The 27431-nt window shown below is 60.7% G+C and overlaps 1 protein-coding gene across 14 annotated transcripts; it reads left to right on the forward strand.

Annotated features, from left to right (window-relative positions):
* The first annotated feature begins 2099 nt into the window (after positions 1–2099).
* MMP17 (matrix metallopeptidase 17) lies at positions 2100–27431 on the forward strand. Of its 14 annotated transcripts, none has more exons than XR_012420855.1 (10): positions 2100–2378; positions 11805–11937; positions 12217–12346; positions 13897–14291; positions 15082–15258; positions 18098–18182; positions 19160–19242; positions 19337–19489; positions 24440–24560; positions 25372–27431. XR_012420855.1 is itself a non-coding variant. In XM_074008435.1 (10 exons), the coding sequence occupies exons 3-10, from the start codon at positions 12237–12239 to the stop codon at positions 25725–25727; spliced, it is 1506 nt and encodes a 501-aa protein (XP_073864536.1). In that variant the 5' UTR covers positions 2100–2378; positions 11805–11981; positions 12217–12236; the 3' UTR covers positions 25728–27431. The 14 variants fall into 14 exon arrangements, 10 of the variants coding, with proteins under 10 accessions (XP_073864536.1, XP_045222245.2, XP_005572702.3 ...); XR_012420856.1 differs by having other exon boundaries at positions 14008–14291; XM_074008435.1 differs by having other exon boundaries at positions 11805–11981; positions 14008–14291; positions 24303–24560.

Genomic DNA, 27431 nt, shown 5'->3' on the forward strand with positions numbered 1-27431 from the left:
CCGAGCCACAGCCCCTTGACAGCGTCCTGTTGCAAGTCTCAGATGCGTACGAGCCCCGTGACGCAGCGGGGGTGGTGGCCGCATCGCCTCTTCTGAGCCCTTGACCCAGCTTTGCCTGCCATCCACCCTCCCTTCCTCTGACTTCCTGTAGAGAATCCCTTCCAGCCCAGGGCTGCAGCTCACTTCCCTGCCCCTGGCCCCACAATCAGTTCCTGACCCAGAATCCAGAAAGAGGTGGCCTTGGGACCGTTGGTTGAGAAAGCGTCTGTCTCTGGCTGGGCCTGCTGCGCAGGAAGGATGACGGGAGCTGCCCTGGGCCGTCTGTGCCCCACACAGAGCTGGAGTGAGAGAAATCGCGTTCTGACGCTGTTGCCGTGTGACTTGGTCCGGCCCTGCCTGACTTTAGCACACGCTGGGACACCACCGTTCCTGAGCCCCACACACTTCCTTTCCTTGACTACAGCCGCTTTGGCTGGGTCTCTGCTCTGGAAACAAGGGTGTCCTGATGCACTTGGTCAAAATCCCGGATGAGGCCAGGCGTGGTGGCTCACTCCTGTAATTCCAACACTTTGGGAGGCCGAGGTGGGCGGATCACCTGAGGTCAGGAGTTCAAGACCAGCCTAGCCAACATGGTAAAACCCCGTCTCTACTAAAAATACAAAAATTAGCTGGGCACGGTTGTGCACACTTGGAATCCCATCTATGTAGGAGGCTGAGGCAGGAGAATCATTTGAATTTAGGAGGCAGAGGTTGCAGTGAGCCAAGATCCTGCCACTGCACTCCAGCCTGAGCAACAGAGAAAAAAGAAAGAAAAGAAAAGAAAAGAGAAAGAGAAAGAAAGAGAGAAAGAGAGAAAGGAAAGAAAGAAAGAGAGAAAGGAAAGAAAAGAAAGAAAAAAGAAAAAAAAAATCTGGGATGCGCTGTGAAAGTCCCTACATGCCAGGGCTCCTCCTACAGGTGATCTCCATCAGTCCGAACCAAGGTCGTCTGAAGCAGGTGTGGAATCCTCCTGTTCAGACAGGGCCAGGGAGGCTCTGAGGGCAGCAGGGACAGGATTGACCAGAGCACCCAGGGAAGGTGTGGGGTGGGGGTCGGCCCGCACAGGAGTGGGGGGGCACCACTCCCTTAAGACCAGTTGTGGTAAAAGGAGCCAAGCCTCAGTTTCCCTGTCCGTAGAATGTGACCTCAGTCCTGACAGTAACAGCTGTGATTTGGGGTGGCAGAGCAGAAGGGCTTGGGAAGGAGGGGAAGCCATGCCGTCCAGCACGAGGAGAAGCTGAATAAAGGCTAGGGTTACACTTGAACCTCACCCCCCGCCCTCTCCCAAGATCTCCCACTCGGGGGGGCAGCCTGTACGCAGCTTACACGAGTTCAATCCACACCAGCACCTGCTTGAGCTCTGACCCTGGCTCTGCCACTTGCCCGCTCCAGGACCTCCCATAAGTTACTTCATTTCTCTGGGCCTCAGTTTCTTTGTCTGCAAAATGGAAATCATAGTTTTCATCTCATAAAGGTTGTAAGTAAATGAAATTATTCATGTAACCCCTGGGCATGTCCAGGCACACGCTGAGCTCCACCAAACGTTACAAGTTAACATTGTCCCTCCCAGGCCCGCAGGGACTGCAGAGCCTCCCGAGGACCCCAGCCCCGCAACAACCGCCCTCGCCCTCCAGTCCCCCGCGCTCCCACAGCCCCCACCCTCCCTCTCCCGCGGTCCGCGGGCTCCACCAAGCGCCCACCAGCTGCGCTGCGGCGACGGCTCCGGGGCCTGAACCCGGTTCCGAACCCAGGCCTCGGGTGCCGTGGGGGGTGGGGCCGGGAGCGCGGCCGGAGAGGGAAGTCAGGGTCAGCTCCCCGCAGACGCCCCGGACCCCTGCCCCCGCGGCCACCCCGCGCATCCCCGCCGCCCCAGGACCGTCCCGAGACACTCGGGGAAACGCCTTCCCTGTGATGCCGCGGACCCGGTCCTCTCGCGGACACGGCGGGGCGGGACGGGGGTCGCAGCGTCCAGGGCGGCGCGGGCCCTTTAAGGCGGCTGGCCTCGTTAGCATATATTTGCATGGCCCCGCCCCGCCGCTTGAGGCTGCCGCGCGGGGCTCAGTCCGGCGGGGGCGCCGCGGAGAGCGGAGGGCGCGGGGCTGCGGAGCGCCGAGCGGAGGGCGCGGGACCCTGCACGCCGCCCGCGGGCCCATGTGAGCGCCATGCGGCGCCGCGCAGCCCGGGGACCCGGCCCACCGCCCCCGCCGCCCCCGCCGCCCCCAGGGCCCGGGCTCCGGCCGCTGCTGCTGCTGCTGCTGCTGCTGCTGGCGCTGGGGACCCGCGGGGGCTGCGCTGCGCCCGCGCCCGCGCCGCGCGCCGAGGACCTCAGCCTGGGAGTGGTGAGCGCGCGGCCGAGGGCGCGGGGCCGGGACGGGCGCGGAGCTCCTGGGCCGGAGTCGGGGGTCCCCGCGGGCCGGGTGGCGGGGACCGGGAAGACCCCAGCAGTGCGCGTCGGCGTCGCGCGGGAGCCCGGGCGCCCTGGACCCATTTCCTGGGTGGGGAGACTGAGGCTGGGGCGTGGGCTGAGCGGCCGGGCGAGGGCACGCGAGTCCTAGGGAGGCGCCGGCTGCCGTCCCGGCTCCGTGCGCTCGGAGCGCGCCGCAGCCTCAGGAGCCCGTGGAGTTGTGAGGGGGTCGCCTACCCGGAGCCCGGGTCCCTGGCTTGCAGCAGCCCCAGAGCAGCCGGGGTGGGCGAGAGCAGGCATCGCGGCCGCTCCGAGCCCTGCGCGCTGCGTGCGTTCTGGGTGGGAGTGGTGGGGGCAGGAGCACGCACCTACAGAGCGAGGAAGGGCAGGGGCTGCGGAGTGGGGGCACCCCGAAAGCCTTGAGCCCCTGAGTTTGCTCGGTTGAGGGTGTTGGGGGCACAGGGAAGCCGGCCCCCAGCTCACCACTGGGCAAGGACCTGGCCTCCAGCCTCCTTCCCCTCCACCCCAGGTCGGCCAGACTGGCCCTGCCTGGCCCTGGTACAGTACTGAGCCGGGGGCGCGGGGAGAGCCTTCCTCACCCCACACCAAGCCGCTGTCAGCTCAGCTTGGGAACCCTGCCTGGGGGCAGCGACGTGGCCTCTTCCCACAGCCCCCTCCCCTGTTCCGCAGCCGGGACTTGCGTCTCTTGTGGACCCGGAAGATTTAGAGCAGAAGTCGTGGGGTCAGTGCCCCCCGGCTGGGGCGGCCGGGTGGACTCGGGCTGGGTTCAGCGGTTCCTTCTGAGGCTCCTACCCACCGCTGCCTTCACTGCACTCCTACCCAGGGAGTCGGGCCAGGAGCCGAGGCCTCCCTGCCCCGCACAAGTGTTTGGCCCGGCCCTCGTCCGCGGACAGTCTCCCAGTGGGGTCCTGACAGGGCCCCTTGCCCAGCGCAGTGGACATTCAGGAGCTCCAAAACCTTAGGGTCCAAGCAAGTCAGCGCAGGTGGATTTCGGGCAGTCGAGGCATTTGGAGGGGCCACTTGGGTGGCACCCGCAGCCCCTGTGGTTGGCAGGACTTGGCCAGGGGGTCTGGATGGGAAGCCGGTTTGGCCACCGTTTGCCCCAGGCCCCGAAGCCATTTGGGAGGGTGCTGGTCACTGTCCCTGCTGCCCGCGTCCAGATGCCTGCAGGTCCCCACAATGACTTCCAGCCAGGCAGCCTGTGAACTTGGGGTGCCTCCCCACCTCCTCAAGACCCCTTTGTAGCTGGGGGTCTCCCGGATCCCCCACCGAGAAGCACGCCCTGGGGACGTGGTGTTTCCAGCTCTGGAGGGAGGTGAGCCCAGGCCGGCCTTCCAGGTCCAAGGGTGCTGCAGAAGGGACTGGGTCAATGCCAAGGGAAGACTCAAGGTGGTGCCCACACACTCAGGAGGATGGACCCCTGGCCGAGCCATATTGGCTGATCAGACCCAGCACGGTTTGGAAGTTTCTTGCCACCCACCTGCCCACCTGCTCGGAAAGAGTGGGTCAGGCGCCCTCCTCTCGGCTGGTACCTGTGCCTCGGTCTCTCCTGGCACTCCGGAAGTCACCCGCCCCGTGCCCTGTGACAGCACCGAGCGGAGGATGTGGCTCCCCAGCCTGGCCGGGGGCAGTGAGTGGGGCCCCGGTGTCCAGCCGGAGAGGGAGGACTCTGCGGGCAGCCCCCTGCATGGAGCCCCCTCCGGGGTCCCGCCCGGCCTGGCCTGGCATGGAGCCTCCGTCCTGCCTCAGCCTCCTGCTCACACTGGCGGTGCGGGGCGGCCACTGCTGGCCCTCGGGGGAACCGCGGGCCGAGCTCAGGCCCAGGGGCGGGCGGCTTCCCCTGGGGAGGGATGGGGAGGCCGGGATCTGGGCGGGAGGGGGGACTCCTCCACCGCCCCCTCTCTGACTGAAATTCAGGTCTGGGCGCCAGGGAGGAGAAGGGCTCCTTTGTCTCAGGGACCCGCTCCTGCAGACAGAGCTGCACCCAACAGGGCTGGAGCCGCGGCTGGAGGGGAGGGCCCGCCCGGGAGCGCCCCCCATTAGCACGTGAACAAGGCCGGGATTCAGACTGCTGGGCGGCGGGAGCCGGGCTTTCAGGAGCCCTGGGTGGGAACAAAAGAGCGCACTGTCCCCCCGGGGGTCCTCAGCAGGGCTGTGCGTCCTTGTGGGCCTGAATTTTTTGTCTTCCTGTGTTTTGAGTACAACAAACAGGCGTCTCCACAGGCGTCCACCTCCCCCCACCCCCCCCCCGGCTCCTGGGCACGGATGGGACGTGGCTCTCAGTGCCTTATTTTGCACGGTGGCACCGTGCTGCCCGTGGGCCGTGCCATCTCCACTTCACACGCTATCTGGAGTGTCTGTGCCAGAGCCACCGTCTCTGGTTCAGCCAGGAACCGGAGTCACCTGGTTCAGCCAGGCCGGCCTGCAGCCCGGTTCTGGCCGGAACTTCCCGGACTCGCCGCGAGAGTGTCTTGGGTTCTGGGTCCTGGGTGGCAGTTGTGTGGTGGCAGATTTTGACAAACTGTGCTCTGAAGTTTCTGTTCCATTTCTCCTCTCGGCATCACAGCCTGTGGCTGTCATCACCGCCCCCACGGCACAGTGGCAGCTCCCTTGATCTTCTGCATGAGGTGGGGTGGGGCGGGGTGGGGGGGTATTGCTGAGGTTGTGGGATGCTGGGCCACATGGCACCAGGTGGCAGCCGCCCTCCATGTCCTGGCTTCTGCCGGTGGCCTCTGGGTTCCTGGCCCTCAGGACCTTGTCATCGCCCTGGCCGGGGCCAGGGTGTCCCCTGCAGCTGCTCCCAGAGCTTCAGGCGAGCACCCCCAGCCAAAACCAAGACAGGCAGGAAGGTTAGACCACAGCCTGATTTCGCCGTGAGAGACGTCTGAGTGTCCCTTGCTCCGCGGTCCCCTTCTGACAGCCATCTTCATGGCTCCAGAGATGTTGTTTCTCTTGGATGTGGGCTGTGCGACCCGACTAAGTGTCAGGCCTCAGTCTCCCTGTCTGTACAATGGGGTCAGTGAGGACAGGCTGCCGTAAGATCAGCGGAGGTGCTTCCGATGGCTCAGGGACAGGAAGGGGGAAGGCTGGAGAGGATCTGGGGGGGATGGGAAGGGGGAAGCTGGAGAGGATCTTGGGGGGATCGGAAGGGGGAAGGCTGGAGAGGATCTGGGGGGGATGGGAAGGGGGAAGCTGGAGAGGATCTTGGGGGGACGGGAAGGGGGAAGACTGGAGAAGATCTGGGGGGATGGGAAGGGGGAAGGCTGGAGAGGATCTGGAGGCACGGCAGGGTGTTCCCTGACACAGTGTCTTCCTGGGGGTTCCAGGGGCACTTTGCGCATGCGTGAGTTTGCCTCCTTGTTGGCAGCAGATCCAGTGGGACGCTTGCCCTGGCTATGGACACATGGTGGGTGTCAGACGCATGCAGGATGGCACTTCTGTCATGCAGTGGCTGTGAGCCTCCTGAGCACCCGCCTCTGGGATTTGGGCCCTCCTGGGCACCGTCTGGGTGGGACAGGACTTCAGGGACAGGACGGGGTGGTCTGGGCAGGGTGTGGAGCCCGGCTTCCCCTGTGGACCCTGCAGTAATAGGCAAGTCCCCTCCTCATGTGGGCCCCAAGGGCTCCACGAGACCTGGCCCACCTCCTTCTCTGTCCCGCCCCTTGACTCTGTCCCACTGGCTCCTCTGCGCTGTGCGTTTCCCTGCCTAAGCCTTTGTACTTGCTGTCCCCAGGACTGTGAGCACGTGAGCACCGCCCCCCGTATCACCTGGACAGCTCCTTCTGTGCCCCCCCGGGATGTTCCCCGAGCACCCATTTCATCAGCCCTCCAGCCCGTCCCTCACACCCGCATAGCACAGTGGTTACAAGCGGAGACCCTATAGCCAACAGCCTGGGCTGTGTGGCTGAGGATAGATGTCCGAACTCCCTGTGCCTTGGTGTCCTCTGGGAGTAATAAGAGCACCCACTTCATAAGGTTAGCCCTCCGTTGTCTGTGAGCACCTGCTAGGCACCCTCCAGCAGGGGCCACCCCAGCCTCGCCGTGCCCGAGGGACGTGGCACCAGTGACGTGGATGTGGTTGGGTAGTGCTGGTAATTGTTGGCTATTAGGGTCGAGTAGAGCAGTTCTTCCTATTCAAGATGTAACAACCACCTGAGACTCATGTATGTGTTCAGGTGTTTGCTATTTATCCTCCTCACAATCCCGTCCTCCGCTGTGGGCAGTGGGATGGGGTCCCGTGGTCTCGGCCTCTCCCCAATTGCTCAGACAGACAGACTCAGGAGATCTGGCAGTGTCCCTGGAGAAGAGGCTGGAGCAAGGGTGTCACTCCAACCGAGGGTCAGCCCCCAGAGGAGGCTGGTGCAGGGGAACCCCGCATGGCCAAGTGGGTCAGACATGGTTGCTGGGACCAGACCACGGCTCCATCACTGACCGTGTGCTATGTGACCGTGAACAGGTTATCCACACTCTCTGAGCCTTAGTTTTCTCATCTGTAAAATGGGGCTGATGACACCTGCTCTCCCCACCCCCAGGCCCCGTGCAGGTTGGGTCACAGATGAGTATGGGGGTCGGGCCCAGGCACCACCCCCGTGGCACAGCAGGGCCACAGATGCACCCGCCAGCCAGGGTGCCCTGGGCGGGAGAGGCCGTTACAACCAATCAGTGCAACCCAGAGCCCGAGAACAGTGGTTGCGCTCCATAAACAACTCCGTAAAACCATAAACTCCCTAAAAACTGTCAAAGGGAATTCTGTGCTGTGTGCATTACGCCCCCTTGAGGCTGGAGACAGATGCGCGTTGTGTCAGACAACAGGCATGGCTTAACGGTAGATCCGGAGCGGGCCAGGGCGGCTGCACCCGTCTGCACCAGAGTCAGGGGCTGCGGGAGCCCAGTTCCTGCCGGTGCCCCCCAGGCAGGGCTCTGCCTCTGGCCTCTGTGTCCCCATCTTTGGTAATGGCCCAGCCCATGGGAGGAGCAGAAGAGCGGCCGCCTCTCTTAGGCAGCTCCAGAAACTATCATCGGCCAGGGGGTGGCTGCCATGGGTTGGGCTCCCTAGAGCTCCCGGCGCCCCCTCCCGCCTCCTCCCTCCTCCCGGCAGCCCCTCCGCTTCCCCAGTGGCCTTCTGGAAGGTTCACCCTGCTGCTGCTGCAGCACCCTCCCGCCACAGCCTCCGTTGCCCTGGAGACAGCGGTCTCCGTGGCGACAGCAGAGGGAGGACCAGGCAGCGGGTGGGCGTGGAGGGGAGCAGGTAGCAGGTTCCCAGGATCAGACGGCCCCCAGCCTGCGTGGGATCCACAGGCTCTATAGGTACTGGGGGCAGGAGGCAGGGAGGAGGATACCTGGAGGGCGGGGTCTGGGCCCTCACCCCAGCGGCCATCCTACAGCAGGCGTCCCTCTACCCGCTGTGGGTGGGAGTGGGTCAGGGTAGAGCCTGGGGGGGAGGAGGGGCAGGGAGGGGCCGCCACATTTGCCCTGAGGTGCTGTCTCAGGGGCTTTGCCCCAGGACCATGCTCCGGGCCTGGTTAACCCCTCCTCCTCTTAGCTAACAAGCCCACCTTGCCGCCACTGCCACCCCATTACCTGGGTGGACATTTCCAAGCCCTAGCCGGGAATCGGCCACCCCTCCCAGATGGGCCTGAGCTGCCTGGTGAGCTGCTTGCCGCCTCTTCCCTGCAGGCTCAGGAGTCCCCACAGCTGCGCCTCTGCCCCCGCTGGGAGCACAGGACGGGTCAGGGCTGGGCGAGGGCACCTGGTGGGCTTAGGAGGCCCCCTGGGGCAGGTGGCCACTTCTACCCGTGTCTACCCGAAGGCTGGTGGCTCCCAAACCTGCAAGGCTTGCTCTGTCGGGGTGCCCCTGGCAAACTAGGAAGTAGTTCCCACCCTCCCACTCCAGCCCCCCAGACGGCCCCTCCCAGGATGCCTAGCCTGAGATTGGGGGCACAGTGCCCTGAGCACAAACTCGTGTTAGGTAGGAGGCACCCGCCAGCCCTGCCCCACAGACCCACCGCCCCCCAAGATTCCACGGCATTCTATGCTCAAATTCCAGTGCCTGGGGGGCCACGGTGACAGTGCCTGTTGACAGTGGGCGGGGGTACCTGTCCCGGGCTGGCCCCATAGCAGACTGCCTGTTCACACCTGCGGCTAAACCACCTGCTTCCAAAGTTGGGCAACATTCCACAGCCACCGGGAGTGCTGCCTGCCAGGCCCAGCTCCGCTTTCTTGAAATGCATGTGGCTCTGCGGCTGCCCAGCTCCCCAGGGACCAGAGGGAGGGGTGCTCCAACCCACTGCCATGAACCCCACAGAGTAAAAGGGCCACTTAGTGCAGCCACCAGCTGTTACCCCACTTATAGATAGGAAGGCTGGGGGCTGGGTTGTCCTCCCAAGGGGTCTCAGCGCCCGCTGGCCCAACGTGGGCAGCAGCTGGCCTGGGTGGGAAAAGCACCTGCCTGTATGGACCCTTCCCTGGTGAGGGGGCAGGGAGTCATCATCCAGTATCATAGATGGTGTGAGGAAACTCCAGAGGGCTTCCTGGAGAAGGTGACAGGCTATTGTAACCATGAGGCACAGCGGCCCTGTTGAGCTGTGATCTTAACAAAGGACTAAAAAGTGCACGTATTTAATGCAGAATGTGCTGATGGGCATCTCTAGCACCTAGAGCAGTGACTGGCCATGGGACACCCTCCGTAAACCCTGTGAGTGCATGGTAGTGTGGGGCCGGACGCTCAGGACCAAAGATCCCACACCCTGGAGGTCGGGGTGGAAGTGGGAAGCCAGCCTGTCGAGGCCAAGGCTGTCACCCTCAAGGCCCCTCCCGAGAAGCTGCCCTCCCCAGTCATGAATGCCCACGTTGATGTCCTGTCATGCCTATAGCCTCGGAGGGGCCCCCAGACCCGAGGGCTTTCCAGGCTCCCCCAGTTCTGTACACACTCTTGGCTTCCCCTCGGGGCTGAGGGGCTGGGCTGGGTCAGTAGGGTTTGGAGAGGGGGTAAAGGCACAGAGGGAAGGCCCCGGGAAGGACTCAGTGGTTCCTAGAAGGGGGATCTCGGGGTGTGCAGATCCCATGCAGTGTCTTGTGCGGCCCCTCCTGGCCGGGACGGCCTGTTGCTGATGCCCCTGGGACTCCCAGGTGGATGGTGCCTCGCTCCTCTGAGCACTGCCTGCTGGTGGGCAGGAGGGTTGCCCAGGACCACCCTGTCACCAGCTCCTGCAGACCAGAACCCGGGTCCCAGCAGGTGGCATAAATGAGTCACAAGCATTTTCTTTTTTTTTTCTTTTTTTTTAAGGATTTCTTTAAAAAGTTATTTTTTTTCATTTATGCATTTTTTTAGGTTAAGCCACATGAAACTACTAGTATTTATTTTAAATCAGAGAAATGATCAAAAATGGGTGCTTTCATATGGTTTGGCCAATGAATCCATGAGAGGTGGTAAATAATAGCGATTCACAGGCCGAGCGAGGTGGCTCAAGCCTGTAATCCCAGCACTTTGGGAGGCCAAGGCGGGCGGATCACAAGGTCAGGAGATCGAGACCATCCTGGCTAACACGGTGAAACCCGGTCTCTACTGAAAAATAAAAAAAACTGGCCGGACGAGGTGATGGGTGCCTGTAGTCCCAGCTACTCGGGAGGTTGAGGCAGGAGAATGGCGTAAACCTGGGAGGCGGAGCTTGCAGTGAGCTGAGATCCCGACGCGACACTGCACTCCAGCCTAGGGGACAGAGCAAGACTCCGTCTCAAAAAAAAAAAAAAAAAAAAATATATATATATATAGTGATTCCCAAGCATTTTCTAAATGCCCAACAGAGAGAGAAAAAAAAAAAGACAGGTCTGCAGGCAAGGCAGAGCCCCCAGCACGTCACCCCTGGCTTGTACCTTTCTGGAGCCCGCCTCACCCGTGCTGTGGTTCCCTGGGCTGGCGAGTGTCCACAGGGCGGAGCTGGAGCTTCATGGCAACCTGCAAGTGGGCACAGGTGCCATTTGGTGGTTGAAGAAACTGCAGCTAGGGGTGGAGGTAGCCCCCACAGATGGCATCCAGGCCCCCCTATCCCCAGGTCCCCATGATGGCACCCAGGTCCCCACAGATGCCATCCAGGCCCCCCTGTCCCTGGGGCCCCTCCAGGGTAGCAGAGGTGACTGGGGTATGGGGCCAGGGCTTGATTTGTGCCCAGGTTAAAGGGCTGCCCCCATTACTGCTCCTGCTCAGCTCCAGTGTGGGTAGCCTCCCACTCACCCCACTAGACCCTTCAGAGCGGAGCTGTCCCCTACGCCAGGTGCTGGTGTGAACGTTTTCCACATCCTGGCTCACATCCTCACCACCAGCCTGCCAAAGACTCTGAGGAAGGAGCCCAGAGGGTTGGACTGCCCTGCCCCAGGCACACAGCGGGGAGGTGGCTGAGTGGGATTTGAACCTGGGCAGCCTGGCTAGAACCTGGCTTTTGTTTCTGAGACAGTCCCGCTCTGTTGCAGTCACAGCCTCCAACTCCTGGGCTCAAGCGATCCTCCCGCCTCAGCCTCCCAAAGTGCTGGGATCTCAGGCATGAGCCACAGTGCCGGCCAAACCTGGGCTCTTATCTCCCCCATGAATGTACAGCATGGCCCAATTCCTTAACCTGGTGTCTGAGCCACTGCCTTTTTCAGCTGGGGTCCCAGACCTTGGGTCCTAGACTGCTCTGTCACAAGTCAGCTAAGAGCCTGCGTTTGACACTGGCCACATTTAAGAGCCTTTTGAAGGTTCCCTAGCATTTTGCGGTCTCAGGAGGCATGGGGTGGGGTAGGGTTGCCATGAGTGGTTGCACAGGTTGTGCACTGCACAAGCTCACATCATCTAAGGTACATCAGGTTTATTTTATTTTTTATTTTTTAGATGGAGTCTTGCTCTGTTGCCTGGCTGGAGTGCAGTGGCACTATCTCGGCTCACTGCAAGCTCCGCCTCCCGGGTCCACGTCATTCTCCTGCCTCAGCCTCCCGAGTAGCTGGGACTACAGGCGCCCGCCACCACCCAGCTACTTTTTTGTATTTTTAGTAGAGATGGGGTTTCATGGTGTTAGCCAGGATGGTCTCGATCTCCTGACCTCGTGATCCACCCGCCTCGGTCTCCCAGAGTGCTGGGATTACAGGCTTGAGCCACCGCGCCTGGCCAGGGACATCGGGTTTATTAAGACACTTTTCTGGCAGCTGCCCAGGGAAGAGGCAAGAGGTGCCTTGTGGGCAGATAGGGGTCTGGGGTGGTGATCAGGGCTGGGAGGGGCCTGCCCCAAAACAGTGTTGGCCCGTGGCAGGCTTCTTGTTGGGTAGGACCGGGCCCTCTATTGCACCCCCTCACCCTGCTCTCTGCCCTCAGGAGTGGCTAAGCAGGTTCGGTTACCTGCCCCCGGCTGACCCCACAACAGGGCAGCTGCAGACGCAAGAGGAGCTGTCTAAGGCCATCACAGCCATGCAGCAGTTTGGCGGCCTGGAAGCCACCGGCATCCTGGGTCAGTTCTCCAGGGGGCAGCGGGAGCGCTGTGGCCCCCGTCAGGTCTGCACCAGTTGGCCATGCCCCCTCTGATCAGACACAGCCCACCTTATGCTTGAATGAACCTGGGTCCTGGCCTGGGGTAGCTCGGGGCCTGGGGCTCGTCCCCCGAAGATGGCGTGGGAGGAGGGGGCAACTCAGAGGCTGGTACCAGTGCCAGAGTCAGGGTTGGGGGTACTCGGGATCCTAGGGTGGGGAGCGAACTGGGCTAGGCTCTGAGCTCCATGCACCCCTGCAGACGAGGCCACCCTGGCCCTGATGAGAACCCCACGCTGCTCCCTGCCGGACCTCCCCGTCCTGACCCAGGCTCGCAGAAGACGCCAGGCTCCAGCCCCAACCAAGTGGAACAAGAGGAACCTGTCGTGGAGGTGGGTGCGTGGCCAGGGTGGGGAGCAGGGTCTCCATGGAGGTGGGTGCGTGGCCAGGGTGAGGAGTGGGGCCCCCGTGTCTCCGTGTCTGGGCCTGCTGTAAGTATCCACAAATGGGGAGACTGGACAGCAGCAGGAGCTCTCTTCCCGCCCTGGAGGCCAGGAGTCCATGCAAAGGAGTGGGCAGGATGGTGCCCTGGGGAGGTAGAGGGAACATCTGTCCAGGGCTCTATCCAGCTGTGCAGCTGCTGGCAGCCCTCGGTGGAATCGCCAGCTCCGCCTCTACCCTGTCCTGTCTGTGTGCTGCCTCCTCTCCCATGTCTCCAGGACGCTCCTTGGATTTGGGGCCCACCCTAATCCAGTGTGACCTCATGTCAGCGCCTCATGACATCCACAAAGACCCTGTTTCTCTTTTTTTTTTTTTTTTTTTTTTTTGAGACAGAGTCTCACTTTGTCACCCGGGCTGAAGTGCAGTGGCACAATCACAGCTCACTGTACCCTGACCACCTGGGCTCAAGCAATCCTCCTGCCTCAGCCTCCCGAGTAGCTGGGACTACAGATGCACATGACCACACCCAGCTAATTTTTTTCTTTTTTTTTTTGACACAGTCTCGCTCTTTCACCCAGGCTGGAGGGCAGTGGTGCAGTCTTGGCTCACTACAACCTCTGCCTCCTGGGTTCAAGCAGTTCTCCTGCCTCAGCCTCCCAAGTAGGTGGGATTACAGGCACGAGTCAGCACGTCCGACTAATTTTTTGTATTTTTAGTAGAGACAGGGCCAGACATGGTGGCTCATGCCTGTAATCCTGGCACTTAGGGAGGCCAAGGCGGGCAGATCATATGAGGTCAAGAGTTCGAGACCAGCCTGGCCAACATGGTGAGACCCCATCTCTACTAAAAATACAAAAATTAGCTGGGTGTGGTGATGTGTACCTGTAATCCCAGCTGTTCGGGAGGCTGAGGCAGGAGAATCACTTGAACCTGGGAGGTGGAGGCTGCAGTGAGCCAAGATTGTGCCACTGTACTCCAGCCTGGAGACATACTGAGACTGTCTCAAAAAAACAAAATAGTAAAGACAGGGTTTCACCATGTTGGCCAGGCTGGTCTCGAACTCTTGAGCTCAAGCAATCCACTCACTCTGGCCTCCCAAAGTGCTGGGGTTACAAGCATGAGCCACCACACCCAGCCAACCCTATTTCCAGGTCACAGTCTAAGGTTCCGGGTGGACATGAATTTTGCGAGACGCCATGTGTCCCACACACCACCTGCTGACCCCGGGGTCAAAACTGGCTCATAGGGGCCCTGGCTAGTGTGAGAGCTGGTGACCAGAGAGAGCCCCTTCAGCAGGCAGCACGGGGCTGGGGCAGATGGGACGCACCGCTGAGGGCCCTGGGGCTGAGGGCTCCACGTGGGAGCTGACGTTTGCCTGTGGCCGGGGGGTCTCATCGTGCCTGGGCTCTCATTTCCCTCCCTCCCTTGTCCATCCTGGGTGAACCCCTGGGACCTCCGTGGGCGCGTCGGATGACTCCTGGCACGGGGAGAAACGCAGAAGATGGGGGAGACCCTCACAGCGGCACCCCCGGCTGAGGAGGGGCGTTCAGGGAACCTCGGCCTGGGGCCCGTGGCCTGTTCTCCGTGACTCTGGGCTGACCCCTGCCTGCAGGGTCCGGACGTTCCCACGGGACTCGCCGCTCGGGCGGGACACAGTGCGGGCGCTCATGTACTACGCCCTCAAGGTCTGGAGTGACATTGCGCCCCTGAACTTCCACGAGGTGGCGGGCAGTGCCGCCGACATCCAGATCGACTTCTCCAAGGCCGACCACAACGATGGCTACCCCTTCGACGGCCCCGGCGGCACCGTGGCCCACGCCTTCTTCCCCGGCGACCACCACACTGCCGGGGACACCCACTTTGACGACGACGAGGCCTGGACCTTCCGCTCCTCCGGTGCGTCTGGGGCAGCCCTCGGGGCGGAGTCAGGAGCCCCAGCGGCCTGTGAGGCCAGGGAGCAGCCATGGCCCCCCCATCCCCAACCCCGCGGCTGAAAGCACACACAGCTGCTGAGCACGGTTGGGCGTTTCCCACTAGGCCGACCTCACAGCATCTGTGCTCGCCCGGCTGACCTCGCTGGGTGCCGGCCTGTCGGGCGGGGACACCGCGGCTGAGCCGAGCTTGTCCTCATCGCGTTCTCAGCACCCGAGGGAGGGAGCAGGAGGAGGCCTGCGAGGCCTCTGTGGCCCCGGCTCTGTCTCTCCCGCTAAGTCCTGTTGTCTGTAGAAGTCACGGCTCTGCAGAGGCCGTTCCTACCCCTGGACTGTGGCCTTGGGGACCATGCAGTCCTGGGAGCCCAGGCCCGTCGCGTGGGGCCAGGGGGGCTGTGCCCACAGCATCGAGCCTCAGGTCATCCGGCCGACACCAGGCTCCACGTAACCCAGGGCCCAGGCACAAGGTGTTATCTGTGTGGCCTTGTACAGAAAAGGTTATCAGCCCCTCCATGAATGCTGCAAAGACCCCAGGCCTGAGAAGCCCAGCAGGCCCCACAGAGCCCCCAGGGGAATTGCGTTAATTCCCAGTAACCCTGCAGAATCCATCTGGTGAAGCAGGCACCAGGGCATCCCCATGGGCACCCCAGCCCGGGCCCACCCTGACCCCATAGCATGGCGGGGGCCTGCTGGTCCCTCCCCACAGGGACAGGGCCCTTCCTGCCCTTGGTTCACATGGCTCCCTATGTCCCCAGATGCCCACGGGATGGACCTGTTTGCAGTGGCTGTCCACGAGTTTGGCCATGCCATTGGCTTGAGCCATGTGGCTGCCACACACTCCATCATGCGGCCGTACTACCAGGGCCCAGTTGGCGACCCGCTGCGCTATGGGCTCCCGTATGAGGACAGGGTGCGCGTCTGGCAGCTGTACGGTGAGTGTCTCCCTGAAGCCAGACATAGGGCCCCTGGAAGAGGAGTCAGAAATCCCAGGCACCCCTGAGCAGAGCCCCCCAGGAGGGTTTGCTGTCCCCGCCGTTCACTCCACGTGTGGTGCTGTGCCAGCTGGACACTCCGGCCTGTCCACAGAGCCCATCCCTGATGTCCCCAGAGCCCCTGGGTCAGAATTCCACCTCTGTGCCCCAGACACTGATGGAGTTACGATAGGCGGGGTTGATGGTATCCCAGGCCTGTGCAAATCACATTTCAGGCCTTAAATCATCTGATTTTTGTGGCCATATAAGGTAGCACTACTGTCCCCACTTTACAGATGAGAAAACTGAGGCACCCAGAGGTATGTAGATTGCCTGGGAAACCCAAGAGTAGCCGAGTCAGGCCCCAGGGACCCCTCTGCTGGGTTCACATTAGGAAGTGAGGCAGAGCCCCTGTCCTGGGAGCTGGTGCCCCAGGGAGACAGCACACGTGCATCAGAGGCCAAGGCGGTCACCTCACTTATACCCAGCCCCAGCTCCCCCAACACCGCCCACCACACCTTGCAGTAGTGCTGTCCCCGCCACCCGGACCCCTCCTGACCTCAGCATCGTCCTTGCCACTTCATATGCTCTGACATCCATGCGTCATTTCCATTGTAGTAAAATTCACATCCCATGCAATTTGCCTGTTTGGCCGGGCGCGGCGGCTCACACCTGTAATCCCAGCACTTGGGGAGTCCGAGGCAGGCGGATCACTTGAGGTCAGGAGTTTGAGACCAGCCTGACCAACATGGTGAAACTCCATCTGTACTAAAAATACAGAATTAGCCGGATATGGTGGCAGGTGCCTGTAATCCCAGCTACTCGGGAGGCTGAGGCAGGAGAATCACTTGAACCCGGGAGGCGGAGGTTGCAGTGAGCCGAGATCGCACCACTGCCCTCCAGCCTGGGTGATAGAGTGAGACTACCTGAAAAAAGAAAAAAAATAGAAAGAAAGTCACCATTTCAACATGTGTACTTCCATGAGTTCAGGACATTCACAAGGTTGTGCAGATGCCACCTCTATCTGGTTCCAGAACTTTTCATCACCCATTACCACCAAAGGAGACCCGACACCCATCCCATCGCCCCAGGCAGCCACTGACCTCCTTTCTATCTCCACAGATTGGCCTCTAATGCAGCCGTGCAACCTTTTGTGTCTGGCTTTTTTTTTTTTTTAAAAAGAGATGGGGTCTCACCATGTGACCCAGGCTTGTCTCAAACTCCTGGGCTCAAGTGATTCTCCTGACTCAGCCTCCCGAGCAGCTGGGACTATAGGCATGCACTACCACATCTGGCTAGTTTTTAAATTTTTTGTAGAAGTGGAGTCTCACCATGTTGCCCAGCTGGTCTCAAACTCCTGGGCTCAAGTGATTCTCCTGACTCAGCCTCCCGAGCAGCTGGGACTATAGGCATGCGCTACCACATCTGGCTAGTGTTTAAATTTTTTGTAGAAGTGGAGTCTCACCATGTTGCCCAGCTGGTCTCAAACTCCTGGGCTCAAGTGATTCTCTTGCCCTGGCCTCTGAAAGTGCTGGGAATACAGGCACGAACCACTGTGCCCGGCCCGGCTTCTTTCACTGAGCCTACCGTGTTCCAGGTTCGCCCCGTGGCTGCGTGGATCTGAGCATAGCATGCTCCAGGTTCGCCCTATGGCGGCGTGGATCTGAGCATAGCGCGTTCCAGGTTTGCCCCATGGTGGCGTGGATCTGAGCATAGCATGCTCCAGGTTCTCCCCATGGCCACGTGGATCTGAGCATAGCGTGTTCCAGGTTCGCCCCATGGCCACGTGGATCTGAGTGTAGCGTGTTCCAGGTTTGCCCTGTGGTCTTGTGGATCTGAGCATAGCATGTTCCAGGTTCACCCCATGGTGGCATGGATCTGAGTACAGCGTGTTCCAGGTTCACCCCATGGTGGTGTGAACATAGCGTGTTCCAGGTTCGCCCCATGGTGGTGTGAACATAGCGTGTTCCAGGTTCGCCCCATGGCAGCGTGAATCTGAGCATAGCATGTTCCAGATTCACCCTGTGGTAGCGTGGATCTGAGCATAACATGTTCCAGGTTCGCCCTGTGGTAACGTGGATCTGACCATAGCGTGTTCCAGGTTGGCCCTGTGGTCTTCTGGATCTGAACATAGCGTGTTCCAGGTTCACCCCGTGGTGGCCTGAACATAGTGTGTTCCAGATTCACCCCGTGGTGGCGTGGATCTGAACATAGCGTGTTCCAGGTTCAGCCCGTGGTGGTGTGAACATAGCGTGTTCCAGGTTCACCCCGTGGTGGCCTGAACATAGTGTGTTCCAGATTCACCCCGTGGTGGCATGGATCTGAACATAGCGTGTTCCAGGTTCACCCCATGGTGGCGTGGATCTGAGCATAGCGTGTTCCCGGTTGGCCCTGTGGTAGCGTGGATCTGACCTGGATTTCTTCTCGTGGCTGAATAGTTTTGTCATCGTGCAGCCTTGGCAGGCACTGGGTTGCCACCCCATTGGCTGCGGTGAACAGTGCTGTGAAGGCTGGTGTACGAGCTCCTGTGGGAACGCCTGTCTTCAGCTCTTTAGGGTGTACACCAGGGTGGAATTGCAGGGCATTGCTCACACACTGAGTGTTTAACTCGGCGAGGGGTCTGACTCCCACCTCTACGTCAACTCTGGGGGCGGCAGTCTCGCTGATTGCAGCTGTGCCCCCGCAGAGCCTGTCTGCTGAGTGGCCTCGGTTTCATCCCTGGGATTCAGAGGGGCCAGTGGGATGTGGGGGGAGGCGGGCGTCTGGGGTTTGAAGCTGTTCTCCTCCTTGTCTCCCATAGGTGTGCGGGAGTCTGTGTCTCCCACAGCGCAGCCCGAGGAGCCTCCCCTGCTGCCAGAGCCCCCAGACAACCGGTCCAGCATCCCGTAAGCCCTGGGCCATGGTCACCACCTACTGGGGTCTGTCTATCCTCATCCCCATCCCAGGCAACATTTGCCCCAAATCGTGGCTCGGAGTCCTGGAAAACGCACAGCTGTGTGGCCAGATGAGCCCCCAGTGACATTGTGTCTTTTCTTAGACCCCTTCCAATACCAGCCCTGCCCTGCCAGGGGCCCCGCACAGAAATGACAGCTTCAAACAAGGTTTCCTCTCCCCCTCGTCCGTGTCAGCTACTGCCACGTGACAAGCGGCCCAGCTTGATGAACGTTTCATCAAGCCCATGGATTCCCAGCGTCAGGAAGTCAGATAGGGCCCGCGAGTGTCTGGCCTGTGCCCCCAGTGGCAGGGACATTCACTGCCTGGGCTCACATCTGAGGCCAGGGCTGGGCCCAGCTGGGACAGCCATCGGGGCTGCTCCACGAGGCATGACCCTCCCACGGCAACTGGATTCTGAGTGAAGTTGTCCTGAGAGCTGGTGTTGCCAGAGGCCGGTAGAAGCTGTGACCTTGTGTCACCCAGCCTCAGATGTCACGTGTGACCCTACCGGTTAAAGCTGTGAAGGAGCCACGCTCTGTGTTTCGAGTTATCTCTCGGTGGACATGCACCTTGTCCCTGATCCTCTGTTGTTACAGCCATGTGGCTGTGAACACGCTTCTTGTAGGACCGAGTTCTAGGCCTGGGCTTGGGGTCCCGTGGCGTGGGTGTTTGGCGCTAGGCCCTGGGTGCTACACCAGTCTCCACCCCTGAGCTCCTGCCCTCCCCGCAGCTCCCTGGGGCTCTGTATGCTCAGAGCATAGATCTTGCTCCCCGCCCCCCAGTGAAGCAGTGGACAGGCACCCCCGTTTTAATTCGCCTTTCTCTTCAAGAGCAGACCCCCAGGCAGGGATAGGGGCTCCCCCCAGGAATGCGCAGTCCCACGCTGCTCAGGCCCCGCCTCCCAGCCCACCTGGCTCTCTCCCCGCAGGCCCAGGAAGGACGTGCCCCACAGATGCAGCACTCACTTTGACGCGGTGGCCCAGATCCGGGGTGAAGCTTTCTTCTTCAAAGGTACCGCCGGGTCCCCGTGGCGGCGGGCAGAGAGGCGCGGCCCGCTGTGGGTGCAGACCCTCTCTGCAGCCCGGCCCTCCCCCTGTGTCCCCAGGCAAGTACTTCTGGCGGCTGACTCGGGACCGGCACCTGGTGTCCCTGCAGCCGGCACAGATGCACCGCTTCTGGCGGGGCCTGCCGCTGCACCTGGACAGCGTGGACGCCGTGTACGAGCGCACCAGCGACCACAAGATCGTCTTCTTCAAAGGTGGGCGGGCCTCCCCCCCGCACTCCGGGCCTCCCGGGCCCTCTGCCCGCCTCACAGAGGGGGTCCAGCCTGCATCCCGCTGCGTGTAAGCCCCACGGCTACCCAGAGGCTGGTCGAGCACAGAGTGGCTGGTTTGCTTGTGCACTCAGCAGGCACATACTGAGCACCTACTGTATGCCCCATCCTGAGGTAGCCACTGCAGGCGCACAGAGGGCGAAACGATAGAAAGCCCTGCTGTCGTTCTAGTCGGGGCACAGTCCACCCACAAGTCAGGAGGAGCTGATTGCTGGTGCCGTTCAGTGTGGTCAGAAGTGAAGGGCAGGCCGGGTGTGGTGGTTCATGCCTGTAATCCCAGCACTTTGGGAGGCTGAGACGGGCGGATCACGAGGTCAGGAGATTGAGACCATCCTGGCTAAGGTGGTGAGACCCCGTCTCTACTAAAAAGTACAAAAAATTAGCCAGGCATAGTGGCAGGCGCCTGTAGTCCCAGCTACTCAGGAGGCTGAGGCAGGAGAATGGTGTGAACCTGGGAGGCGGAGCTTGCAGTGAGCCGAGATCACACCACTGCACTCCAGCCTGGGTGACAGAGTGAGACTCCGTCTCAAAAAAAAAAAAAAAAAAAGAAAGAAATGAAGGGCAACGGGAGGACGTCTCCTTAAGGAGATGCTGTACAAGCAGAAACTAGGGAACAGTGTTCCAGCCCAGGGAACGGCCGTGCAAGGCAGGAGGAGTCCTGCTGGATCCCAAGAACCTCAAAGACGGGGCCGCAGCTAGAGCACCGGGGCCTGGAGGAGGCTCGGGACAGAAGCGTGAGGGGTGGTGGCTGCTGGGGCCGGGCTGCCTCTTCCCGGTCAGCCCCTTTGCCCACCGTTCCAGGAGCGACCTTGTGGTGGTGTTACAGGAAGCACTCCTCTTGCCTTCAAGTCTCCATGAAGGGCAGGAAAAGGAGACAGAAGCAGGGGCAGCAGGGTTGCAGGACAGAGGCCCCCATGCTGGGCTGAAACACCCGGAGTTTCCCTCACTGTCTGGAGGTCACAAGTCCGAAATCAAGGGGTAGGCAGGGTGTGTCCCCTCTGGAGGCTGTCCCAGGCCTCTCCCACGTCCAGTGTCGCCCTCAGCCACGTCCCTCCTGCCGCCGCCTCTGGCTTCACACCAGGCTGTCTCCTCCGTCTCCGCGTCTTCTCTTATAAGGAAGCCAGGCCTTGTTTCAGGTCCCCTAATCCCATTTGGTTTTTATGGGGTTTTTTTGGTTTTTTTTTGGAGACAGAGTCTCTGTTGCCCAGGCTGGAGTGCAGTGGTGTGATCTCGGCTCACTGCAACCTCCACCTCCCGGGTTGCAATTCTCCTGCCTCAGCCTCCCGAGTAGCTGGGATTACAGGTGCCCACCACCACGCCTGGCTGATTTTTGTATTTTTAGTGGAGACAGGGTTTCACCATGTTGGCCAGGCTGGTCTCGAACTCCTGACTTCAGGTGATCCATCCACCTTGGTGTCCCAAAGTGCTGGGATTACAGATGTGAGCCACTGCGCCCGGCCTGCCTAATCCCATCTTAACTCATCTAAACTAACACAGCTGCAAAGACCCTCTTTCCAAGTAAGGTCACGTCTTAAGATTCTGGGTGGATGTGAGTTTGGGGTACGTCATTCAATCCAGTGTGGCAGCCACTCCCACAGTCACAGGTGGGACCCTGTTTCCCGGTGGAGGTAGAGGGTGTTCTGTGTGTCTGCCAGGGGAACCGCTTCCTGTCACTCCATCGCCTGCCCAGCCCTTAGCATTTGACTCGGTCACCCTCGTCACTTGGGAGCCCTCAGGTGACTGTTCCTGGAGGCCTGATCCCTTCTGGAGATACCTGGGGGGCTGAGGCAGGAGGACCACTTGAGCCAGGAGGTCAAAGCTGCACTGCACCATGATCGTGCACTGCACTCCAGCCTGGGCAACAGCACGACCTTGTCTAAAAAAAAAAAAATCCCCAAAGACAGTACCTGGACTAAAAAAGAAAAACGAAAAAAAAGGAAAAAAAAGAATGACTTGCAAACCTCCTAACCCTAACCCTAACCCTAACCCATTGCTCCTCACCTCCCCCAGGCGACCTTGCAGAAGGTCCCAGGGTGCCCTGTAGAGCCTTCCCGAGCAGGGTCCCGTAACGTGCGGCTCCCCTGCCTTGCATGGGTTAGAAGTATTCGGGCCACTTCCCCCAGGTGGACCTGTCTGGTCTGGTGTCTCCTCCGGATCAGGTTCTGGTTTTGCACATCTGGCAGACATGCCACTGACGGCATGTGTTCTGAGCCCCGAGCCGCCCTGCCTGGTGACGTTCGCTGTGGTCACCTGGATGTGTGTCTGCAGGTTTCTCTTGAGAACATGTGGGTCTCTTGCCACAGCCTGTCCCACCCCTGCGTCAACTCTGTCCCCTGCACCCCCTGCCCCTGCCTGGTTTCCTAACAGGCGCACCTGTCCTGGTTCCTACTCAGCCGTAGCAGGGCAGGGCCCATTGGTCATCCCGTCATCTCCTTAATACCTCCCCTGCTTACAGACATCACAGCCCTTTCCAGTCTCCAGCATTGGACGTTTTTTGGTCATTTTATATTATTTTTATTTTTAAATTTTATTTTACTTTACTTTTTTGAGACAGGGTCTCACTCTGTCGCCCAGGCTGCAGTGCAGTGGCATGATCCCGACTTACTGCAGCCTCGACCTCCCAGGTTCAAGCAGTTCTCCTGCTTTAGGCTCCTGAGTAGCTGAGACTACAGGCACTCACCACCGTGCCTGGCAGATTTTTTGTGTTTTTGGTAGAGATGGGGTTTCACCATGTTGGTCAGGCTGGTCTCCAAATCCTGACCTCAGGTGATCCACCCGCCTTGGCCTCCGAAAGTGCTGGGATTACAGGCGTGAGCCACCATGCCCAGCCCTGTTTTTGTGGTCATTTTAAATTGTGGGTGTGGTAAATACAATTTACTGTTTTAACCATTTTTAAGTGCACAGCTCAGTGGCATGAAGCACATTCACGTTGCTGTGTAGCCGTCACCTGCATCCACCTCCAGAAGATTTCCAACTTCCCAAATGGAAACGCTGCCCCCATGAAACACGCATGCCCCTCCCCTCCCCTCCCCTGTGCACCCCCGCTCCGCTTGCTGTCCCATGGCTCTGAGTGCTCCAGGGACCCCATGTCGGTGGGACAGACAGGATCTGCCCTTCTGTGCCTGGCTCGTGTCACTCAGCGGAAGGTCCTCGGGGCTCATACACGCGGTGGCACGTGGCAGGATTTCCTTCCTTGCTAAGGCTGAGCGTCGTTCCGTGGCATGGACGGACTGCATCTCATTTGCCTGCTCACTTGGGTTTCTTCTACTCTGGGCTCCTGTGAAGGACGCTGCTGTGAGCATGAGTGTGCAAACGTCTCTCCAAGACCCTGCTTTCCGTTCTTTTGGATTTATACCCAGAAGCCAGAATGCTGGATCATGTGATAATTCTACTTTTGATGTTTTGGGGAGCCTACGTCCTGTCTCCCGCAGCGGCTGCACGATTTCACACGCCACCAGCAGCGCCCAGGCTCCGCCGTCCCCACATCCTCCCGACACGTGTGACTTTCCATGTACTTGACAGTCGGGGCAAGGGGCGTCTCATGGTGGTTTTGAGGGCGTTTCTCTAGTGACGACCATCTTCAGGTGCTCAATGCCATCTGTATTTCTTGGGAGAAATGTGTATTTAACACAGGGCACGGTGGCTCACGCCTGTCATCCCAGCACTTTGGGAGGAAGGCGGGCGAGTCACCTGAGATCAGGAGTTCGAGACCAGCCTGGCCAACATGGTGAAACCCCGTCTCTACTAAAAATACAAAAATTAGCCAAGTGTGGTTGTGGGCACCTGTAGTCTCCAGCTGCTCAGGAGGCTGAGGCAGGAGAATCACTTGAACCCAGGAGATGGAGGTTGCAGTGAGCTGAGATTGCACCATTGCACTCCAGCCTGGGAGACAAGAGCAAGCCTGTCTCAAAGGAAAAAAAGAAGACTCACACAGTTAGGCCTTGAAAGAGGTCCTTTCTGGTCTTTTCAGTGAAGACGTTCGAGCCCCTTGTGCAGAAAGAGTGGTCGGCCAGGTGCAGTGGCTCGCACCGGTGATCCCAGCACTTTAGGAGGCTGAGAAGGGAGGATTGTTTGAGCCCAGGAGTTTGAGACCAGCCTGGGCAATGTAACAAGATTATTTAAAAAAAAAAAAAAAAAAAAAAGGCCGGGCACAGTGACTCATGCCTATAATCCCAGCACTTTGGGAGTCTGAGGCAGGCAGATCACCTGAGGTCAAGAGTCCACCACCAGCCTGGCCAACATGGTGAAACCCCGTCTGTACTAAAAATACAAAAATTAGCTGGGTGTGGTGGTGCGTGCCTGTAGTCCCAGCTACTCAGGAGTCTGAGGCACAAGAATCGCTTGAACCCAGGGGCGAAGGTTGCAGTGAACTGAGATCAAGCCACCGCACTCCAGCCTGGGTGACTGAGTGAGACTCCATCTCAAAAACAAATAGTAATAATAGAATGGCATGTCATGGGCTGTAGTTTAGCCCGAGTCATTGTTTCCATCGATAAAGGGGTGGCCGGCAGTGTCCGCAGGCTGGATGGGACGGCCCGGGCCGGGCACAGTAGGTGCTCACTGCGTATCCATGTGGCTGCTGTGATGTGAGGTGATTGCACTGTAGCCGCTGTCCCATCAGGCCCGGGTGAGGGGTCAGGACAAGGGCGGCCGACGCAGGGGAGAAGGAAAGGCTGGAGCCCCCTGCCCTTCGGGGTGGGGCCGAGCCCCGGCCCACAGCTGTTTCTCTCGCCCCCAGGAGACAGGTACTGGGTGTTCAAGGACAATAACGTAGAGGAAGGATACCCGCGTCCCGTCTCCGACTTCAGCCTCCCGCCTGGTGGGATCGATGCTGCCTTCTCCTGGGCCCACAATGACAGGACTTATTTCTTTAAGGACCAGCTGTACTGGCGCTATGATGACCACACGAGGCGCATGGACCCCGGCTACCCCGCCCAGAGCCCCCTGTGGAGGGGTGTCCCCAGCACGCTGGACGACGCCATGCGCTGGTCCGACGGTGAGTGCCGGCTGCGGGGACGGGCCGTGCGGCCTCAGTTTCCCCACCAGGAGATGGAGATCATGACAGGGCAGCCAAGAGGTTCCCTGAAAGGAGGACGGCCCCAGTCGGTGTGGGCTCTGAGGGTCCCAGCCCCTCGCCTTGAGCAGCCGACCCTGCGGGGGTCCCAAGTCACTCCCCAAAGTGAATTCAGCCTCCTGAATGAGCCGCACTTGGTCGCGCTGCCCTCAGCACTCACTCGCCCCTGCTGCTCCCCCAGCCATGCTGCTGCCCCAGGGCTTTGGCACCTGCCATGCCCTCGTCTGGGCACACTTTCCTAAGATGTCCATGCAACCCCTCCCTCACCGACCCAGCCCTGCCAAACGCCCTCCTGAGCATCACCCCGTGCTCCCTGCCGTGTCCCACAGGGTAGAAGAAACCTCCCCACAGGGTCAGCTCCAGGGACGGCAGCATCCTCTGTTTTGTTTTCAATGCTGCATCCCCATCACCTGGAACAGCCCTGCACAGAGTGGGCCCTCAATAACTATCCAGTAAGGGAAAGAGACTCTGAGGGTCTCCTGGTCCATCCCCTGCCCCAGCGGACTCCTGCAGAGCTTCCCAGGCCTGTGACCTGCCTGCAGAGCCGCCGCAGCTGAGCAGATGCTGACGCCGTCTCAGATACGATCTGGGTGCCCCCTGCCGTCTAGCTCGAGCTGCCCCTCACCTGGCCCGACCCCCACTGCAGTCCAGCGCAAGCGCCCTGCTGTCTGGCCCCACCCAAGCCCCTCCCGCTGCAGCCCTCCCTGAGCTCAGTGCTCCCTTCTCTTCTCAGGTGCCTCCTACTTCTTCCGTGGCCAGGAATACTGGAAAGTGCTGGATGGCGAGCTAGAGGCGGCACCCGGATACCCGCAGTCCACAGCCCGGGACTGGCTGGTGTGTGGAGACCCACAGGCTGACGGCTCTGCGGCCGCGGGCATCGATGGGGCGGAGGGGCCCCGCGCCCCTCCGGGACAGCATGACCAGAGCCGCTCGGAGGACGGCTACGAGGTCTGCTCATGCACCTCCCAGGCCTCCTCTCTCCCGGGGGCCCCGGGCCTGCTGGTGGCCACCACCTCGCTGCTGCTACTGCTGCTGCTGCCACTGTCACCAGGCGCCCTGTGGACAGCGGCCCAGGCCCTGGCGCTATGACGCACAGCACAGGCCCATGAGAGGACAGAGGCGGTGGGACAGCCTGGCCACAGAGGGCAAGGACTGCGCCAGAGTCCCTGGGGGAGGTGCTGGCGCGGGATGAGGACAGGCCACCCTGGTGCTGGAAGGCCAGCAGAGGGCACTGCCCACCAGGGCTGGGCAGACTCAGGCAGCTGTCCAGTAGCGAGTGACTGCGTGACTGGCAAGCCAAGAGGTGGCCGCTCCAGAGGGGTGCCCAGTCAGGCCGCACCGGCCACCAGCCTCCCCCAGCCCTGGAGGGAGCATCCTGGGCTGGGGGCCTGCCTCTGTCTGTGCCGGCGCCGCCAACCCTACCCACACGACTGCCTGGTGCTCCCGCCAGCCCACAGGGCCTCCGTGCCCAGGTCCCCAGTGGGGCAGCCCTCCCCACAGACGAGCCCCCACGCGGTGCCACGGCACGTCCCCCTTGTGACGCTTTCCAGACCAACACGACTTCTCCCTGCTTTGTAGCGGCTTCGCCGGGCTCCCTGTGCTCCAGGGCCATCGGGTGGGCGTCCTCGGGCCTCAAGGGGCTTGGCCCTGACCAGGGGCCCACACGCCTGCACTTGGGGTGGAGGCTTCCAAGGAGGTCTGGCCAGTCGTATCTCCCTTGTTCATCAGCCCTTCCCGCCCTGTGTCTCTTCCCGTCCTCGTGCCCCGAGGGGTCCCCGAGCCACTCTCACAGACGGGAGAGTTGAGGCCCTGTGAGGGGTGAGCCTCGGTGCCACAGGCAGGGGCATCACGGGTGGGCGGCGGGATTCTCAGTGTGGGAGGTGCCCAAGGAAAGGCACTCGGTTCTTGGGTGAGCCACTTGGGATGCTGCCTGCCCAGCAGCACTGGACCGTGATGCCCGGCCAAGCACCGGGACCTGGGTGCGCCTCAGAGGAAGGGCAGGTGCTCCCTGCATGGGGCTCGTTCTAGCTCCAGCCAGTCTTTGTCGTTTGCTCCCTTTGCTCCCAGCCTCCGGATCCACAGCACCTGGGGTCCCTCACCCCGCCCCCACTGTGACCGGCGAGCGACGTGTCTGTCCTGTGGGACCCTCCTGTTCAGAGGGTGCAGCCGAACCGCTCTGCGGGGCCCAGTCCTCCCGCCGGCGCACAGTCCTCTAGTCTCCACGGCACAGACATGGGCTGGTGGGCCTGCCTGCCTGGCCACATTTCACACCCGCCCATGGCACATTTCACGAGCCCCCACCTTTCGATACGCACATGCAGCTGAGGCCACATTCAAAGAAACCCCCCAAAACCTAAGACCTTTTGGGCACTGACGGGCTTGGGGTGCACACAGAACATTTGGGATTTCACTTTTTTGTTTTTTGAGACAGAGTCTCGCTCTGTCGCCCAGGCTGGAGTGCAGTGGCGAGATCTCGGCTCACTGCAACCTCCACCACCCAGGTTTGAGTCATTCTCCTGCCACAGCCTCCCGAGTAGCTGGGATTACAGGCAGGCGCCACCACGCCCGGCTAATTTTTGTATTTTTAATAGAGACAGGGTTTCACCATGTTGGTCAGGCTGCTCTCAAACTCCCGACCTCAGGTAATCCACCCGCCTTGGCTTCCCAAAGTGCTGGGATTACAGGCATGAGCCAGCATACCTGGCCAAGAGGTAGTATTTGAAAAAAAGAAAAGCAGAAAAAAAAAATGCTCAACCTGTAAGTATAATGCAAATACAGTGTTCCAAACTCCAA

The sequence above is a fragment of the Macaca fascicularis genome, chromosome 11 (genome assembly GCF_037993035.2).
Source record: "Macaca fascicularis isolate 582-1 chromosome 11, T2T-MFA8v1.1".
Classification (NCBI taxonomy): Eukaryota; Metazoa; Chordata; class Mammalia; order Primates; family Cercopithecidae; genus Macaca; species Macaca fascicularis.

Coding starts and splice junctions, on each gene's coding strand:
- MMP17 (XM_045366310.3), top strand. CDS start 2,202: ATGCGGCGCCGCGCAGCCCGGGGACCCGGCCCACCGCCCCCGCCGCCC. Junction 2,379..11,804: donor AGGACCTCAGCCTGGGAGTG/GTGAGCGCGCGG, acceptor CTCTGCCCTCAG/GAGTGGCTAAGCAGGTTCGG. Junction 12,347..13,896: donor AAGAGGAACCTGTCGTGGAG/GTGGGTGCGTGG, acceptor GAAACGCAGAAG/ATGGGGGAGACCCTCACAGC.